This window comes from Brachycentrus maculatus, unplaced genomic scaffold, assembly GCF_059751285.1.
Source record: "Brachycentrus maculatus isolate JH-2025_06_01 unplaced genomic scaffold, ASM5975128v1 h1tg000203l, whole genome shotgun sequence".
Taxonomy (NCBI): Eukaryota; Metazoa; Arthropoda; class Insecta; order Trichoptera; family Brachycentridae; genus Brachycentrus; species Brachycentrus maculatus.
This window is the reverse complement of record NW_028280954.1, coordinates 180,346-200,194: the sequence shown is the minus strand read 5'-3', so window position 1 is coordinate 200,194 and position 19,849 is coordinate 180,346. Positions and strand designations below refer to the sequence as shown.

Genomic DNA, 19,849 nt, shown 5'->3' with positions numbered 1-19,849 from the left:
CACCGGAATAGTGCGAGCGAGCGGGCTGGGGGCGTAACGGTCAAGCCACAAATGCTGATCGGGTTGGACAACGCCTCGCTAATGGTAGCAAGTGGCCCCCCTATCTTCCGAGCGGACGGACAGCTGACCGTCGACACCGCCCTAGGAACAGTGACGTACGGGGGTACCCTGCATCCCTCACTTCAGTACCTACCGAACAACCCGATCGAAAAGCGGATGAATTGATCAGGAGAAATTTCGCCGTGGACTCTTTGGGCGTCTCCACTGCATCATTAGCCGTTCAACCGACACACGTGCGACAGTCCTCATGGAGGAAACCACGAGGCAACTCCCATCTGGGCGATGGGAGACAGGCCTACTGTGGGCCAAAGACGGCGCAGAGAGCCGGCTCCTCTCGCTGGAGAGGAAACTGAAGAGGGATGTCACATTAGCAGCAGCATTCAAGGAAAAAATGGCCAGTTACATCGCGAAGGGGTACGCAGCCAAACTCACCCCCGAGGAGGCGAACGCCTATCACCCAAGAAAATGGTACTTGCCGCACTTCGCTGTGTCGAATCCCAACAAGCCTGGCAAGGTGAGGGTAGTGTTTGACGCGGCCGCCCAATACCGAGGAACATCTCTAAACGACCACCTGGTGGCAGGACCCGACCTCTTGTCGTCCTTACTCGGGAACCTGCTACGTTTCCGGGAAGGGAAGGTGGCAATAGCAGCTGACATTCACGAAATGTTCCTCCGCATCAGGATTCGGGAGGCCGACCAACACTCGCAGAGATTCCTGTGGCGCACCAAGGACACAGAGGAGCCGGCTACCTACATCTTCACCTCCATGATGTTTGGGGCGAAGTGTTCATTGGTTCAAGGTTGATTGTTTTGATTCATCGGAGAAAATAATATTTTGCCAATCCTCCAAGGTCCAATTCTGGTGCTCCTTCGCCCAATCCAGTCTAGCCTTCTTCATTTTGTTCTCCAGTAATGGTTTCTTTGCGGGACTTCGTGCTTGGAAACCATGCTCCAACAGCCGCCTGGACACTGATTTTACTGAAAATGTATATATTTGCTGGTAGTCTGCACCTCTGCGTATATTTTAAGTGCCGTTAAAAATCGATCGCGCTTAACATTTTTTTTTATTAAGCGATCATCTCGGGCAGATGTTGCGCGCCCCCATCCGCTTCCTTTTTTCCGTTCTATGGATCCAGTTTCTTGGAATTTTTTAAATAAAAACCTCACTGCACCTTCTGAATAGCCAACTTGACGAGATATTTTACAATTAGATATGTTTTGTTGCGACAATGTGATTATTTTGGATTTTATCTATGTTATGTTCATACAAACGCGGGTAAAACAAGACTGTTGAGACATTTTAAAATGTAAATATTGTAGAAAGGTGACACAAAGTGTCCTTAATTTATTGAACAAAAGAAAGAGGTATCGATAAAGGATTTCTTAGAAAAAGAGTTCAGTAAAGTCAAGGCGTGCGATAGCAGGTAAACTCGTATTTTTTTTTGTTCTGCGGTGTACATATTGTATCTTCCGAATGGGTCTATTCAAAGATTTATAATTTTTTATTCCACCCAACTATTGTACAATATCGATAACACAACTTGGCCTGAGCAACGAATGGACATTGTCTTACCATTAAGTAAATTAAAAATTATGTAATTTTATGTGTCATAAAAAATAGTGTATTTTTTAATGTTATTATAATATGTTTAGAAATGTTTAGAAATGTTCTTATGTTTAGAAATTAAGATTATGTAAGTTGTAAAGGTAGTCGAGAAGAACAAAGAGACGCAGTTCAGTAAGTTTTAAATGCTACAAATACTGTCCCCACCCCATGCATCGCCTTTAAAATAGTATTTAAGGGGTGGCGGACAAATATTTGTGTGTTCAGATGAGACAATATTCAAAACGCGTATACGCCGCGCCCGCTCTGTGTTTATATTGGTGTCGCTCTGTTCTTCTCGCCCTTGTGTTTGGTAATTTAAGATATATTGGTGAAAATTTGTTATTTTCACATTTATAACTTTGTGATTTTAATAAATAAAAGATTGTCTTCATTTGCGCGTTTTCGTCTTCCTAATAAAAGTGATCCAGTACCGTTAGTAGTAACACATATTCAACTCATTTTTTACCACTATGACTCTCACCCTTTCATTTAAAGTGGAATTTGACAAAGATGGTATATTTTTAATGTAAGCATTTCAGATTCACAAATGATGCAAAAAATACAGCAATAATTGATTTATATAATTACCATAATAATTTATTTAATAATAGATTTATATAATACTTTTATTTATGTAATTACCTTAAATTTATTTGATAATTTGTAACATTATTCTATTTAAAATTAGTTGTAAGCATAATCACATAATGTTGGGTGTGTCCAAATACTTGTCCACAAATCTGAGTTTCTCCACAGGAGTTATTTTTACATTTTCGACATCTCAACATGGACGTCGAAAAGGATCAAAGAGAATGATGACTTAAGTCTGGCTATTTACAGGGCTTACGACCTGTTGTAAGCTGGTTTAAGTGTTCACTTTATGCACGTGTAAGATTCACCTGTAAATACCCAGACTTCCATATTCCTCTTCATCTCTATCTTAAGGTGTCAAAAAAAAATTATAATGTTTAAACAGGGATAATTTGTTTATGAATCTCTATAGTAATTTTGTACTTTTATATTATTGATCTCTTTATAATATGTATATATAAACACTTACAGCATGAATTCAACTAATAAATACCTTTTATTTATTATCATTTATGTTTTTTTTAATGTTTAAATTATAATGTTTAAACAGGGATAATTTGTTTATGAATCTCTATAGTAATTTTGTACTTTTATATTATTGATCTCTTTATAATATGTATATATAAACACTTACAGCATGAATTCAACTAATAAATACCTTTTATTTATTATCATTTATGTTTTTTTTAATGTTTAAATTATAATGTTTAAACAGGGATAATTTGTTTATGAATCTCTATAGTAATTTTGTACTTTTATATTATTGATCTCTTTATAATATGTATATATAAACACTTACAGCATGAATTCAACTAATAAATACCTTTTATTTATTATCATTTATGTTTTTTTTAATGTTTAAATTATAATGTTTAAACAGGGATAATTTGTTTATGAATCTCTATAGTAATTTTGTACTTTTATATTATTGATCTCTTTATAATATGTATATATAAACACTTACAGCATGAATTCAACTAATAAATACCTTTTATTTATTATCATTTATGTTTTTTTTAATGTTTAAATTATAATGTTTAAACAGGGATAATTTGTTTATGAATCTCTATAGTAATTTTGTACTTTTATATTATTGATCTCTTTATAATATGTATATATAAACACTTACAGCATGAATTCAACTAATAAATACCTTTTATTTATTATCATTTATGTTTTTTTTTGGTTTGAATATTTATGTTACCAAATACAAACCTAAAATAAAGTCTGTGAGGTAATATTAGGGAACAATCCGGCCTTGTGTATTCACTTCACATCGATATACATGTTTAAAATGGGAAAAATAACAATATTCACAGCCAATTTAGCTTGAATTAACTGTAATTTAAGTAGAAAATGATCATTTTCAAATTTGAATTGCTGAAAATGTGAAAAAACATCGCTCGACACTCATAAAAAGGTAAGAAGATTTGCGAAAGAGCGAGTGAGGCTGAGATGTGATTCTACTTCTCGCGTTCTCATATGCTGAGTGTCCCATATACCATATACCGTCCAACAGAGAACTGCGGAAGTCCAAGAAGGATCCCTTTGTTCCCTACTGGACACAAGAAGGCTGAAGCAACGTAATACCATCCTATATATGGAGAGTAAGAGCAAGACGTGAATAGCGTCGTTCCCTCATCCATAGCGATTTCTAGAATATATAATATATATTCCTATGACACACGCTGACACATGCTCGCTTGTGTCGGTGATCTCTCCAATGTGGGAGATAAGTGTTATTCATTCCATGTGTACAATACAGAGGAATACCTAAAATCTAAAGTCATTTATTATATTTACAGAGATACAGTAATACCCCGCTTTGTGATGTATTTTTCATATTTACCTTCCTATCTTTACCATCCTACTTGCATACAAGCCTCTAATGTAGATGCTTTGCGGGCTATAATTTTTTTTTTAAGTGTGGATAATCTGTGGCAGCAAAATAGCGCGCTAAACGAATCAGCGCTAAGTGGGGTCCATTTTCTTTGCATGAATGTCTTCCATTTTTTGTACTCTGTGTTCAATTATCGCAATTTTACATACAAAAGTTAACTAACTAACTAACCATCACGCCGCTTTCCCGCAGGGGTAGGCAAAGAGAATCGAACGCCACACCACCCTGTCTTTGCAAACATTCTTTGCCTCTTCTACATTCATGCATCTCCTCATACATACCCGACGATTATTACGACTCCTGACCCGGCCGCTTTCAAGTATTTGACATACCTGATTGTGCCAAGTTTTCCTCGGTCGTCCTCTGCTTTTTTTTCCAACTACATTCGCCTTATAAATTTGTTTAACCGTTCTTTCTTCACTCATAAGTTCCACATGTCCAAACCATCTCAACACACCTTTCTTAATTTTGTCAATAATGCTTATTATCTCAGCCTTACATTCTTTCCTTATTTCATCATTCGAACATCTATCAAACATCGTTTTGCCACACATTCGTCTGAGGGATCGCATTTCGAATGCATTCAGTCTGCTTTCATCCTTCTTTTGCCAACTCCATGCTTCGCTTCCCATACATAAGGGTTGGAACCAGAACTCCATTGTGTACTGCCAGTTTAGCTTCCGCTGATAGATTTTTATTTGCTAAAACTGATTTTAGTGCACCATTCACTCTGTTCCCAGCATTCACTCTCCTTTCTATGTCCTTATCAATCTTTCCATCCCTAGAAAACATACTACCCAAATATACGATATCATCTACCTGTTCCAAAATCTCCCCATTTACCAATATTTCACACTCAGATCTACATTCATCTCTTTCAAAAACCATGATTCTGGATTTGCTAACATTCATCAATAAATCACTTTCCTTGCACACATTATACACTTTTGTCACCAACGTTTGCAGGTCTTCTTTGCTATCGGCAAGAAGAACAGCGTCGTCAGCATATAAAAGGCAACAAACGGTTAAATTATTCATTCTAGCTCCAATATTTAAACCGTTCAGCTCTTTCATGCAGTTATCCATGTATAGATTAAACAGCCAGGGCGACATTACCGTCAAACCAGGATGAAAAAGAGCCATTTATCCTAATGCATGCAGTGCTATCCTCGTACAAGGATGCAATGCCTTGGATGAGTTTACTGCTTACTTCATACTCAGATAACACCTTCCATAACTTCATTCTACAAAAGTTAATGCGTTTTAAATAACAAAACAGTATTGTGGTACATATATAAAGTTATTGGGAATGCGCACGACCTGTGACACTACGCTAAATAAATGTTGACATTTATATGAAGCAAGCGCAGAAGGTAAAAATACCCTTTCTGTCCTGAAGCACCGATCGACTGAACGGGCAGAAATACCTTTCCCGTCCTTAGTATGTTTAAACAGTGTTATAGCGAAACATGGTAAATAGGGGTGGCGTTAAGCAGGGTATTACTGTACGTAAACTTAAAGCAATGAAGGAAGGAGGGTAAGTGTATGTTTTCTTCATCTCATAAACCCGATGGAAGTAAGGAACCAGATCCACCACATTTCTATCCTCGTCCCCAAGTCGACGGTCTCGGGCGTGGCGATGCCCTCCGCCCCCAGCCCGTAGGGGGCGGCCGCCGCTGTCCTCAGGTAGTGCACTCCTCTGGCGGTGGGGGGCGCGCCGTAGCCCATGAGCGTCCGGGAGACGTTGGCGCACGCCCCGGCCCGGAAGGGCAGCCAGCCGGCGCAGGGCACGCCCGGGAAGCTCGCGCTCCGGGAGAGGGACTCGCTGTAGTACTCCCAGCTCTTGTTGTGGCTGCACATGTAAGCCAGGCAGTTGGGCTGAGAGTCGCCTCCGTTCGGGTAGAAGTCAACGTGCCCTGGAAACATACAACAACAACAAAATTTACATCTTAATATAGATGAAGAAGAATTAGGTTTAAGAAAAAAAATAGACACTATAAATGTCGGCCTCCGTAGAGCAATGGTCAGCACGCTCGTTTACCGCACTGGAGGTCCAGGGTTTGATTCCCAGGAGGAAGTCAAATAAATATAATTGATTTTTCACTCTAATATTTATTCCATATTACTCTGGACTGGTACCTGAAGCAGAGGGCTTTCCTTCATTTGCTTACGATTTTGCCCTATGCATCATCGGGTGCAGATAAGAGTTGTATGTATGTATGTGTGTAAAATAAAATTCAGTCAGGGTCAAGTATGTGAATTTAATCCAAGATTCGGACCTTACATAGAAACAGAAAAAGTCTTTGCTGAATAAAAGCTTTCCCTATTCCAACAAAGATGTCGGTAGTGAACTCACATGAACTGTGTCACGCACAAAATGTTGTGTATAAAATATTTACAGATCACAACACAGTACTTGGTGTACTCATATGCCCTCAGTGTAGCAATACTTGTGGATGATAACACCTTGCATTATTGCTTTCATCACGGCTAAATCTGGCAACATTGTATGATTTAACAAAGAAAATGTTTTATATTATTACCACATTGTTGTCGAGCAGTTACTAGTACGCTAATTAGCAAACCCGATTCCGATCTATACACTGCTTTTTGGCATCTCGCGCTTTAACAAAAGTAAAAAAAATAAAACGCTTATAAGAGTCTCCCGCTCTCTACCAACAGTATGTAAAAGACATTTTTAAGCATTTCCCGCAAACGAAGTGTTAATACCATAAATATGGTAATTCTCTAATAACTTTTAAGAAACGTCTGAGACATCTATCATTAGAATCCTAACTATCCATCAATCCTCCTCCCTTAGTTTTTCTCTACCTCCTTCCTTAAACTCCCTTTTTCCTTTGCCCTCCTTATTATCATCTTTTGTAATACGGGTTTTTTTAAATGTCAATTTGTAATTTATTTATTTTTAAATGTTCAAGTACTATCTACCCTATGATTGCAAACAGCTATATATGGTATCAAACATTTTGATCAATATCACTAGTCTGTTTTTGGTTGGTTGGAATACATTGCTTTTTAGCAATAAGCTCGCCAATGTACTTATTTCTTTTCTGTACATGAAGTTTTTAATAAATAAATAAATATTTGGAACTCACCACAAGGATCGGTGATACCGAAGGTGCCCGCATCGGAATGAATCACGTCCACAAAGCTGGCGTCGGTGCTGTTCAGCTTCAGAGCCGGACTTTCATCGAAAAAGCAAGGGCCCGCGGGATCCAGCCCGCTGATCCTGTCCAACCTTTCTCCCGTCAAATTGTAGAACTTCTTCCCGGCAAAACCACAAATGTGAGCTCCCAGACTGTGGCCGATGGCGTGGAACTTTGCGACGCCAGCTGGAATGTCATCGTTTATCCCTGTTATTTTCTGAAATTAACTAACTAACTAAGGAATGTGGGAATGTGACAACACATATCCGCGATCGTATGCATACCCACATAATAATAAATTTTGTTACGGACGTACGGCCCTAATTACGGATGCCTCATTGTATTGTGAATTGTCTTGTATATTATTTTCCAATATTGTCATGTTGTATAGAATATGAGCGAAGGGCTGTTCCTTTAATAAAGGATTTGTTTTGCCACTACAAAGGATCAGCCCTCGCAATAGGCACAGATTTAAATATATTTCTGTAGTATTGCTATGTATTGATGTAGTCCGTACAGTGGCGGCTAAACGCCTGCGCGCCCGCTCAGAGGGGCATTCCAACTTCGTATGTAAAGCTAATTCTAAAGTTTAGAGTTAGGTCCTCGGGATGTTTTAAATGAATAAATAAATATAAATAAGAACCAGTTCCTACCCCCTCTTCAATCTTCAACGTCCTAACATCCCAACTCTAAAATTTAGAATTAGCTTCACATACGATGTTTGAAAATGATGGGGAATGCATCGAAACAAGTGTCACAATAGTTTTTAAGAAACAGTGGTATTTACCTAGTAAAGCTTATATTAATAATGGAAAGATTTTGCCACAAAGTGATTGCCGAATCAATTAATGAAATAACCTGACCATTACACCACGGAGGCAGGTTCTAGCGTGGTAAACCCAAAAGACCCGGTTACCAAAGGGTTGAAATCCTCACCGTTATATAACTCTGCCAGCACTCTTCCGAGTTCCTCTCCGATGAACCTGACGGCGGCAGCGGAGGAAAGGTAGGAGCCTGCGAGCACGCTGCTCGGGTCCACGGCCAGCACGTTGTGCGCGCCCGCGGCGGCCAGCCGGCTCGCCATCGTGCGCACTATGGGGCTCCTCCGGCTCGCCATGAACCCGGGCACGAATATGATCACGGGCAACTCTTTCTTGAATAAACTAGATGACAAGATGGCGGAGCTGAGATTCCAAGTGAAGTTGTAGGTTACCTGTGCAAAAATACGCTCTTTTTAACATTTTGAGTGTGTACAAATACTTGTTCACAAATCTGAGTTTTCTCTTAGGAGTTATTTGTAACATATTTATTTTTACTTCTCTACGTGAAGAATATATATCAGTCAAGGTATTTACAGTATTTATGACCCTATCATAAGCTGGTTACGTGATAACTTTACACACATATATCACCTTTAAATACCCAGACTTCCGTATTCCTGTCACATAGAGGCAGTCAGTGGTAATGCATTGAAAATGCTAGGATTTGTTCTGCGTACTGCCAGGGTTTTCCAAAATACCCGCGTGCTGAGAACTCTTTATAACTCCTTGCTGCAAAGTAGACTCGAGAGTGGCTCGATGATTTGGGGGCCACACGAGCTTAAGTACTCTCTAATAGTAGAGAAAGTCCAACATAAATTTTTGAGGTATCTCGACATGAGAGAGTACGGCTATTATCCTTGGCTCTACCCGACCCAGTTTCTCCAGGGTATACTTGGCTACAACAGTTTAGAGACTAGAAGGAATGTGTATTTGATTACGTAGTTTTTTCGATTGTTGCGCGGTATGATCGATAATCCTGAAATTATAAGGAGCATTGGTCTGTACGTTCCCGATAGTTACCTAAGACAGCGTCGGCATAGATTGTTTCACATTTCTATACACAGGACCAACCTGCCGATGGTTATGCCTGTAGGAAGAGCTACCGCTATGTTGAACAATATCACATTGGATATTGATCTGTTCCATGTGTCCGAAGGAGTTTTCCGAAGCGGGATTCTTCTACACATTTAACAAGAGTCTTCTTGCGTACTTTTTAATTTTTTTTTTAATGTGTACGCCTTAAATGTTAGTTTGTAATGTATATATTGACTATTGAATAAATTGAATTGAATTGAATTCCTCCTCATGCATGTTAACGCATTCGACGATGACGAGTCTTTAAGATTTCTTATAAGAAACACGGATGACTCCTCGTATATGAGTCTTTGCTTATGTCATACTTTGAATATAAAAAAGTTCAATAAAAGCAATATTTCTTTAAGATTTTGCCCACAGATGTCAGTAGAGGGATATTATTAACCAGAAAAAAATAAAACTTGGCCCTGAATTCTATTAGTATTATGATACATATCAATAAAATGTTATCCTATTGCAGCCTGTGATCTCACTCTTGGGCTCATAAAAATGATAAGGATCCCAAAACATAAGTGTGTTATTTGACACATTTGGCTTACATATGGTAGTCATTACAATTGAGATGTTATGGAATTATTCTTTATACTTTATTATTTCCTCAGATTCTGTTATCGCTCTTGTGTTTTCAATAAAAATGCTTTGTAATTAATAAATAATTGCTAATAACAATGAATGTAACTGTGACATGTTTTTTAAAATTATGAATAAACTTTAGAATTGAAAAGTGGCTACATTTAAAAAAAATACCGGATACAAAATTTGTGTCGGGCTGTGGTCCCATGGTTAATGTCGCGGACTCTTAAGTCAGAGTTTCAGGGTTCAAACCCATTCTACCACAATTTGATACCTATTTTTAATAATGGGTAGAATGGCGAATGTTGCATGTGTGTAAAGTGATGACTTAACCGGTTATTAACAGGTCATATGTCTTGTAAATTGTATATATTCATTTGGATTAACAATAGCAACACATATAAAACAAAACATTAAAAGAATATAGATACAATAAGGCCAATTACAGTTAACCACAGAAACACAAAAATATTAGTACAAAAGATAAGTCAGTTCATATTTATTTTACCTCTGATTTATTTATATTCATAATTATTTTGTTTTATTTTATTTATGTTCATATTTATTTTACTTTATACATATTTATACTTTACATATTTATACATATTTATTTTATTTATGTTCATATTTATTTTACTTCTGATTAGTATTTAGTTATGGCAACATAACAACTCGAGGTAAAATAACTATATATTTTCATATTATTTTTTGACATCTCATCAAAGATGAAGAAGAATATGGAAGTCTGGGCATTTACGGGGCTGAAAACGATCATAGGCTGGTTTAAGTGATCACTTTACTGTAATATTATGGACAATGCGTCGTGCGCGTAGACACTTTGTGATCAGCGTACGCGTGCACTCGATGACGTCCACATTAAACAGGACACTTTAGTCCCCTTTTTGTCAGGAGGCAGGTTGGACTGAAGCGAGTATTAAATAATAACACGGTATCGACTATTTATTTATATGTTTATTTAAAAACAACAATACGGCAGTCAATACTCATGTGCTTCCAAACAGCTCTGTTAAGTTATGTTACACCCGACTCTCACGAAATACCAAATTAGACTATGTTAAAAACCCTCTTGCATTAGGGTAGAGAATCATAAAATGCTGTACCGATTTATGGCCATGGGAACGCATCTCGAACCAAAGGCCGGACAACATATTGCAAGCAAATGACGAGTCCCTCGACTTTCTAAAAAAGGACAATAAAAGTGCGAATGAGAAATGGCAGGGCCATTACATTACACACGTGTAACATTCACCAATTCTACCCATTATTGACAACCACACTATTCAAATTCTTGGAAGTTCTATATGAATGAACCAATTTAGAAAACTTGTTCTTGAATCACTAGAACTTCACTAGAGACATCTATTGGTGGGATGTAAAGAAGCTTTTTACTAAGCAGAAACTCTTATATTAGTATATGAGGTCCGAATCCTGGATTTTAATCACACACATGAGAAACGCCAGAAAATACCATTTTCATTTTTATTATTTAAGCTTATAATTTGACCAGATAATTTATTTACAACATTTTGAGTGTGTTTTAATTGGAGATAATCCAGATTTTGTGAACAAGTATTTGGACACACTCAAAATGTTGTAACTGTATATTCACTGTAGTTGGCAAATGAACAAGTATCTATAAGAGGGTGAATGTGCATGTGTGAAGTGTGTAAGAGGGTGTGTTTGTGTATGTGTGTGTGTGAGATGATGATTCTAATGGAGACATACACACAATGCAGATAAAGATAGTAAAGATCCTGAGAGGACAATATGCTTACCATTCGACTTTTCAACATAAATTTGCCGCAATTGAATATGTTAACTTGGCTAAAACATGATTGCCCATACTTTTATATTCTTCTTCAGATGAAGAACAATAGATATGTAGAATAATATTGTTGGACTTACTGGTTGAGATCCGGCATGGAGGTCGACAGTCACACCGCTGAGGTCGGGCTTTCCTGCCGCAAGCAGCTGGTCGTGGGAGATTCCCAGAAGCCACTTCATGCCATCACCTTGCGGGAAGAACAAACAAAGTAAACATGGCAATCTGCAGAAAATTGATGCGGCATTTACCGGTTCGCTCCCACAAGCTCATCAGGCCGGCCATACAAACTCGGGCAAGTAAACGCACTCTCCTTTGAGCTTGTCGCAAGCCAATATCAAATTGGATCGGATTTTTTTTTTTATTAGAATATATATCTAGGCATCTACAAGAAAGATGTAAGATGGTTTGGACATGTAGAATGAATAAGTGAGGAAAGAACGGTAAAACAAATTTATGAGGTGAATGTAATTGGAAAAAGGAGCAGAGGAAGGCCGAGAAAAACATGGCACGATCAGGTATACCGAATACTTGAAAGTGGTCAGGTTAGGAGTCGTAATAATCGGCGGGTATGTATGAGGAATGCATGAACGTGGAAGAGGCGAAGAATGTTTGCAAAGACAGAGTGGTGTGGCATTCTATTCTCTCTGCCTACCTTTGAAATGGCGTGATGGTTAGTTAGTTACTTAGTTTAGATATCTCAACAGGGATGAAGCATTCACAGGTCTTATGGTCTGACATTTTCTGGGTTAAGTGATCACTTTATACACTGTCTCTGTTCTGCCTTACATTGAATTTCATCATCTTTTTCTAATCATTATTACACCTAACGATGCATAAGGCAGTGCTCCGTACAGAAGCAGTTCTGTCCTGATCGTTAAACGCATGAAGGAAAGGTGATCAGTCCTGCTTTTCAGGATTGTGGACACATTTCTGATCTTGTGGTTCTATGAATGTGTTGTTGGCGGTTTGTGTGTCGTTCATCTGGAAACTGTGTAAGTTTAACACGTTGACTGGCAACTAGGAGATGTCTGGTAGATTGCGATCTTGGCTAAGATGCCGACTAGGAGTTATCTCCTACTGTGTTGACTTGCCATATTCCTACAGCTACCCATCTAGCTGCTAGTATAGCGGTGCTAATATGGACAGGTCATGGTAAGAGAACACAAAGCTGGCTTACATCAACACAAAACATTATTTATAGATTTAGCATTTAATTTGTAGAACTCTATTTCAATCTTTGTATTAAATATTGAATCAAACACTAATTGGAGTCTACTAAGTTGTATATTATTGTTTAAAAAAACACATAAAAATCAATTTTGTGAAGAAAAAATGTGACATTCGTTTGAAAATGCCATAACTAGGTGTAACAATTGTCACAAAATTGACTGTGTGTGTGTGTTTTTTTTAACAATAAAATACAATTTTTAATTAATGTTTTACTTAGTAAATACCACCATTTCTTAGAATCTACTGTGACACGCGTTTCGATGCATTCTGCATCATTTTCAAACAATACGGTGTTTGAAAATGATGCGGAATGCATCGAAACACGTGTCACAGTAGATTTTAAGAAATAGTGGTATTTACTAAGTAAAACATTAATTAAAAATGGATAGATTTTACCACAAAGTGACTGCCGAATCAATTAATGAAAATAAAATACAACTTAGTACACTCAAAAAATTGTGTTTGATTTAACATCAATACATTAAAAAAGAAAACAAAACCAATAAAGAAATGAACAGAAAACATAGTTATGTACTATAATTATAGTTTTAAATATGTAATATAATATGATTAAATGAAATTGGCTTTTTAGACCGGAATTCTTCCGTGGCAGTCAATGTGTCAAACTGCACATGTAGTTGTTTGACTATTACAGTATTACTGCTATTTACATTATGAGGCATAACGTTACACATGTACTTTGTATGTTTAGAGATAATAATATTTACATGTGGGGACATGTTAGACATGCTGTAGCTAGGAAGGTCCACAAAATTTGCTAGCAATACTTATTTTGACCTTTAAGCTGAAAGATAATTTTTTATTACTGGGTCAGATTATCCGCCTTGGTAGTGGTATAACGGTCAGCAAGCTCGGCTACCGTTCTAGAGGTCCCGGGTTCGATTCTCAGGGGGGAGGGGTCGAATAAATTTAAGTGACGTTTTCACTCCCATATTTTTTCAATATTTATTTATTTATTTATTTAAACTTCATGTACAGAAAATAAAAAGTACATTGGCGGGCTTATTGCTAAAAAGCAATATCTTCCAACCGACCAAAGACGGACTAGTGATATTGATCAAAACGTTTGATACCATATATAGCCGTTTGCAATCAGTGGGCAGATAGTACTTGAACATTTAAAAAAACATAAATTACAAATTGACATTTAAAAAGAAATATTACCCTGGACTGGTACCTGAAGTGCAGGGCTGATCACCTTTCCTTCATGTGTTAACGATCAAGATAACACTGTGTTTATATGATGCAGTGCCCTATGCACCATTGAGGTACAGACAAGGGTCAATAGTAGGGTCAGATTAATTTGTTTTTCAATGCTTATCATGTCCCATTGGAAGCATAGCGAAAAAACAGAATAAAAGAATTACGGTCGCTGTAGTTCCTATGGCAACACCCAAATGGTGCATAGGATACCTCATCAGATTGACAGTGTTAACTTGATAGCTAACTACACGAAGGCGAGGTAAGTGACGGAGTTTATGATAAAAGACATAACTGCTATATGGGAAAGGAAATGTAGGAGGAATATTAGGTGCCACAGGAGAGGGAAATAGCAGTAATGGCTAGGGCACTCGTAATCACATGCCCATATTTCTAATATGTTGTGCAGATTGTATTCTGATTATATGTTATATGCAGCCCATCATCAAAGCATCAAGGGTAGAATGGTGAATGTTACATATCGCTCACTCCTTTCAACGTCATATATCAAAAATCGTAAATTTTCAGTTGTGCGTGTTTTCGGAATGCCGAGAAAATGTACTATATCCCAGCAAAAGCAGCATATTTTTAACTTAATATTTACCCGCTACAGGGCAGAAAGTGTTGTTTTAGTATTGAAGAAAGGGAATTGTTAATTTTTTTTAAGTATACTAAATATTTTTCAAATGGAAAAAAAAAATTCAGGTTTTAGCTAAGTAAAAAGATCTGTTGGAAAGTAAAAAGTTCAATAAGTGGCTTGATATTTATTTTGAATACATTTTATTTTATTTTTAAACTTTAAAAACAATCTCCTGAAAAATCAAGTTTTATTTATATATGATGTTGTTTGAAAGAAGTGACATTGTTTTGACATGTCAAAAATTGGACTGCATGATTTCCAAGTCTGCAGATTTTGTATGGAGGACAGTCCACATTCTCTATAATTGTGACGCACTCGCTCGCGACCGAAGCCACATCTTTGGAAGACCACTACTGGACTCCGAGAAGGTGAAGCTCCTACCACCGAAACAGGTAGTGAGCTAAATGACTAACGTAGGTTTTGAGAGTGAGCTGTGACACAGAGGGAGGTCACAATAGACCTAATATGGTCGCAGTGACATAAGAGATACAAGATTCCTTGACCTCTTATAAAAATAAAAACGTTAATATCAAGTTGAGACACCTTTAAAAATATTTATTTTACTTACATTTTCTCAAAAATACTTGGATGAACGCTTTCTGCACGCCACTCACAAACCGAACTAGCTCATCCATCTTCAGCACGGCTATCTGATCGGCCTCCGAGCTGTCGGTGCAAGAAGCTCCTTCCCACATCACCAGCACTATATGCGCACACAGCAAAGCCCTCATCATTCTCCCTGAAAATACCCAAGTCTTTCATAACCAATTTCACAATAATTCCTACGCTTTATTGCCCGTTAGGGGACGCCCACGCCGAGAGTACCTGGAGGACCTGTGCTGAGACTAGGACGTGCGCTGCTCATCATATGCACATTTCAAAAAAGCCGCACAAGACAGGGAAGAATGGAAGAGAAGAACAGAGGAAATTGCTGCAAACTAATCCCAGGATTGAAACCAGAGAGAGAGATTTCCAGTATTTCAATGTACCAATAATATGTCTGAATACTGGCAATAAAGGGTGTCGGGTTGTGTTCCCGTGGTTAGTGTTACAGACTCTCGAGTCAGAGTTTCTGGGTTCGGACCCACTCTTTCACAATTTGATTTCTATTTTTAATAATGAGCCACTTAGACTCACAAAATTAGTATGAAATTGAAGTATTCTTGTAAATAATAAAAACACAAATATTTCTCTTTGTATTAAAACAAAAGTGCATAAACATAAAATAAAGGGCAGTAAGTATGAATACCGATTAGAGGCATTCCAAATATGGCTACATAGTAGAATGGTACCCATTCCATAGACTGATATGGTCAGCACTGTGAATATGCTCGAAAGAGCAAGAGGAAGGAGACAGTTGCTGACTGTTATCAATATTACCGTAAAAATAGCTTGTGATTATTTGAAAACTGGACCTTCGTTATGGTAGTCGAACGCGCTAGCCACTACACTGCGAAGATGGACTTGTTTTGCGCAGTTTCATTGAAGTAATTGTAATTTTACTTTTCCATTAATTGATTTGGCAGTCACTTAGTGGCTAGGAATATCTATTCTTTTTTAATTTAGGTTTTACCGTGTATATACCACTATTTCTGAATTATTACTATGAATTATGTTTAAGAAAAAAATAATTATTTAGAATTTGCTAACCATTTTATGAAATAATGATAAAAAATTCAACAACAATAACGTAGAAATCCTAAAAATTATTAATGCGAAAAGTCATAAACTGCAACATTTTGAAACAATAGAAATGCATAAAAATATAAAATATAATGACTATGACTATGTCTCTCCCCTATTGTCTGTGTTCCCACTGATAAAAAATAAGAAATAAAAAAAACACACCTCCTACCCCCTCTTCATCCTTTACGTCCCAAGGACACAGCTCTTAAATTTAGACTTCTTCTTCTAACCTTTATCCGCACCCAACGGTGCATAGGACACTGCATCGTATTGATGCAATGTTATCATGATCTTACATGAAGGCAAGGTTATCACTTCATGAACCAGTCCAGGGAAATATGAAATAAATATTAGAGTGTAAAATCCTAATATTTATTTTCACCCCCACTCTGGCAATCAAACCCGGGGACTCCAGGACGGTAGTTAAACACGCTAAAATTTAGACTTAGCTGCATGGAAACACGTGTCACAATAGGTTTTGAGAAATAGTGGTATTTACCAAGTGAAACTTTAATTAAAAACGTAATTCAATTTTTGATATCCAATTATAAACTGTTCAATTTTAAACACTTCTTTGTTACATTTTTTCAGTCCTTTGCAGTGGACTGTATCACATGGCCGCCTACAGGTAAAAATGAGTACATACATAGGAATTTATCCTTTTTAAAATGGCTATCAGTTGTTCAAGTGGAGTAATGGATGCAAATGTTTGCTATTATCTTTACAAACTAAAGAGGTTAAATATACTTTTGTGATAAAATCAGTATCTATGTATATTAGGCAAGTACGTGTGTACTCATTTGCACTATATTTCAAGGCAAAGTGCGTACCTGATGTGCCTGTGGACATTGCATAAGTACAGTATAACCTCCATATAACGGACCTCTATTCAACGAACTTCCGATATAGTGGACAAAAATCCAGTCATATGAAAAAAAAAATGAAACGTACTGCTAATTATACACGCTTAAAATCCATGGTTGAATTTTAACCTATCTTGGTTTAATTGTCCGCCTCAGTGGTGTAATGGTTAGCGCGTTTAGCTACAGCACTGGAGGTCCTGGGTTCGATTCCCAAGAGGGTTAAAATAAATATTAGTAACTGTTGGACTGGTACCTGAAGCGGAAGGCTGATCACCTTTCCTCCATGTAATTAAAGATCAAGATAACATTGCTGCAGTGCCCTATGCACCATTCAATGCGGATAAGGGTTAGAAGAAGAAAATTCAAGTGTAACTGCATGTAAACAATTTTTTGCGGTCATGATAATCATGTCATACGTCTAGCACTAGAATTTGAGACATAATGCCGTCTTGTTTGTTGACTGCACCTAGCCGGAGCAACAACAACACTGCCAAAAATGAAGTTATCAGCGGTCAGATCACATCTCGACGATATAATAACATTTATTGACTATTTCTCAGATAACGAAGTTCTACTGTATTACACGCATTTTTATAATTTTAGAGAGTTGATTATAAAAATCATCAAACTTCAAAAGTGCAAACAAAACAAGATTCTTTTTTCAAAGCAGCATTACCGAAAGCAAGTGCGTCAATATCAAACAGCAACGTCACTTCACAAGTGTCCCAAGACGATAAATACAATTTTATAATTGTAATATAAATTTGTTTTCAAATAACTATAAATATTTTATTATAACTTAATTATAATGTCTACCGGTTCGAAGCTAACCGCTTCTTTTTCAAGACTCTCATATAATCATGTCATATTTATCAGTTTTGATAAAAAAGTGGTTAGTTTGGAAACTGGTAGACATTATAATTAAGTTAAAATAAAATATTTATAGTGATTTTAAAACAAAGTTATATTTCAATTATAAAATGGAAAATCACAAAGTTATTGATTAAAATATAAATTATATAAATAGAATTTCGTGTTTTGTATTGTTTATTTTTATCCAAATACAGTGTTCATATTTTCACTATTTTTTAAAATCCTATTTCTTTATAACGGACTTTGGGTTTTAATGGACACCCTTTTCCCCCAATTAGTCCGTTATATCGAGGTTTTACTGTAGTGCGTACCCATTTGCACTATTATCCAAGGTGATGTGCGTATCGTGACGCATTCGTGATACTGAATAGTTCATTTATTTAAATAGATAAATAGGGGCGATGTGCTGTAGGTTTTTATTTATAATATACACAGTAAAATAGAGAACTTAAAAAAATATATTTGATTGTACCCAGTATAAAGTTAACTATGTAGTGTAGACAACTTTAACAATATTAATATTTTCCATATTATTATTTTTTTTGACATCTCATCAAAGATGAAGAAGAATATGGAAGTCTGGACCCAGACTTTTTTGACTTATTCATCTTTGATGGGATGTCAAAAAGAAATATAATATGAAAAATACCTCCTATAATTGGAGATAATCCAGATTTGTGAACAAGTATTTGGACACACTCAAAATGTTGTGAATCAATATTTTCATTAATTGATTAGGCAGTCACTTTGTGGCAAACATAGTGACACACGAGTGATTGTTCAGGACACACGAGTGACTGTTCAGGACACACGAGTTATTGTTCAGGACACACGAGTGACTATTCAGGACACACGAGTGGCTGTTCAGGACACACGAGTGACTGTTCAGGACACACGAGTGACTGTTCAGGACACACGAGTGGCTGTTCAGGACACACGAGTGACTGTTCAGGACACACGAGTGACTGTTCAGGACACACGAGTGACTGTTCAGGACACTCGAGTGATTGTTCAGGACACACGAGTGGCTGTTTAGGACACACGAGTGACTGTTCAAGACACACAAGTTACTGTTATATTCACAAGTTAGAGCATTAAAAATAACATAAGTTATTTGATCATGAGATAAGATAATAGACAAATAAGTTATAGAGATGTGAATATGAAAGTCTGGACATACGCAGGGCTTCTGATCTAAGATGTTCAATAATGGGCAGAACAGTGGATATACACAGAGCGCACGTGATCGCCCGGGCCACCAATGCCAGGCCGTAGTCCCGAGATTGCCCAGACTTGGTTGGGGTTAGTAGCAGTAATGACACTCACCCATAATGTCAAGTTTGTAGGTAACTAATGAGTTTGACAACTGAAGTATTCTAGTTTTGGCCATTCACAATTTATAGTAGATACTATGTACAAAATACACACATACGTCATTTCTGCACACGAGAGGTGTTCAAATAATTCACAGAAGAGACATCTGCATATTTGAATTTCATTTAAGGTTTGTACTGACATTTCTTGGTGGAACTGCATTTTATATAATAAAATAACAACTATATAGTATTTTCCACATTTATTTTACTTGACCATAATAAAAAATCATACATTCTATAACTTAAATGTATTTTTTTATCTTTCTCTGTACCCGATGGTGCATAGGGCACTGCATCATAT

General features: G+C 36.9%; 1 protein-coding gene across 1 annotated transcript; it reads right to left on the bottom strand.

The window, feature by feature from the left end:
* Nucleotides 1–4,623: 4,623 nt before the first annotated feature.
* LOC148307228 (pancreatic lipase-related protein 2-like) lies at nt 4,624–19,560 on the bottom strand. Its single transcript, XM_088263757.1, has 6 exons — nt 19,499–19,560; nt 15,319–15,489; nt 11,740–11,846; nt 8,261–8,537; nt 7,274–7,510; nt 4,624–6,073 (listed from the first exon to the last, which is right to left on the bottom strand). Exons 1-6 carry the CDS (start codon nt 19,500–19,502, stop codon nt 5,712–5,714), a joined length of 1,158 nt encoding a protein of 385 aa, XP_088119883.1. The 5' UTR covers nt 19,503–19,560; the 3' UTR covers nt 4,624–5,711.
* Between the last annotated feature and the right edge of the window lie 289 nt (nt 19,561–19,849).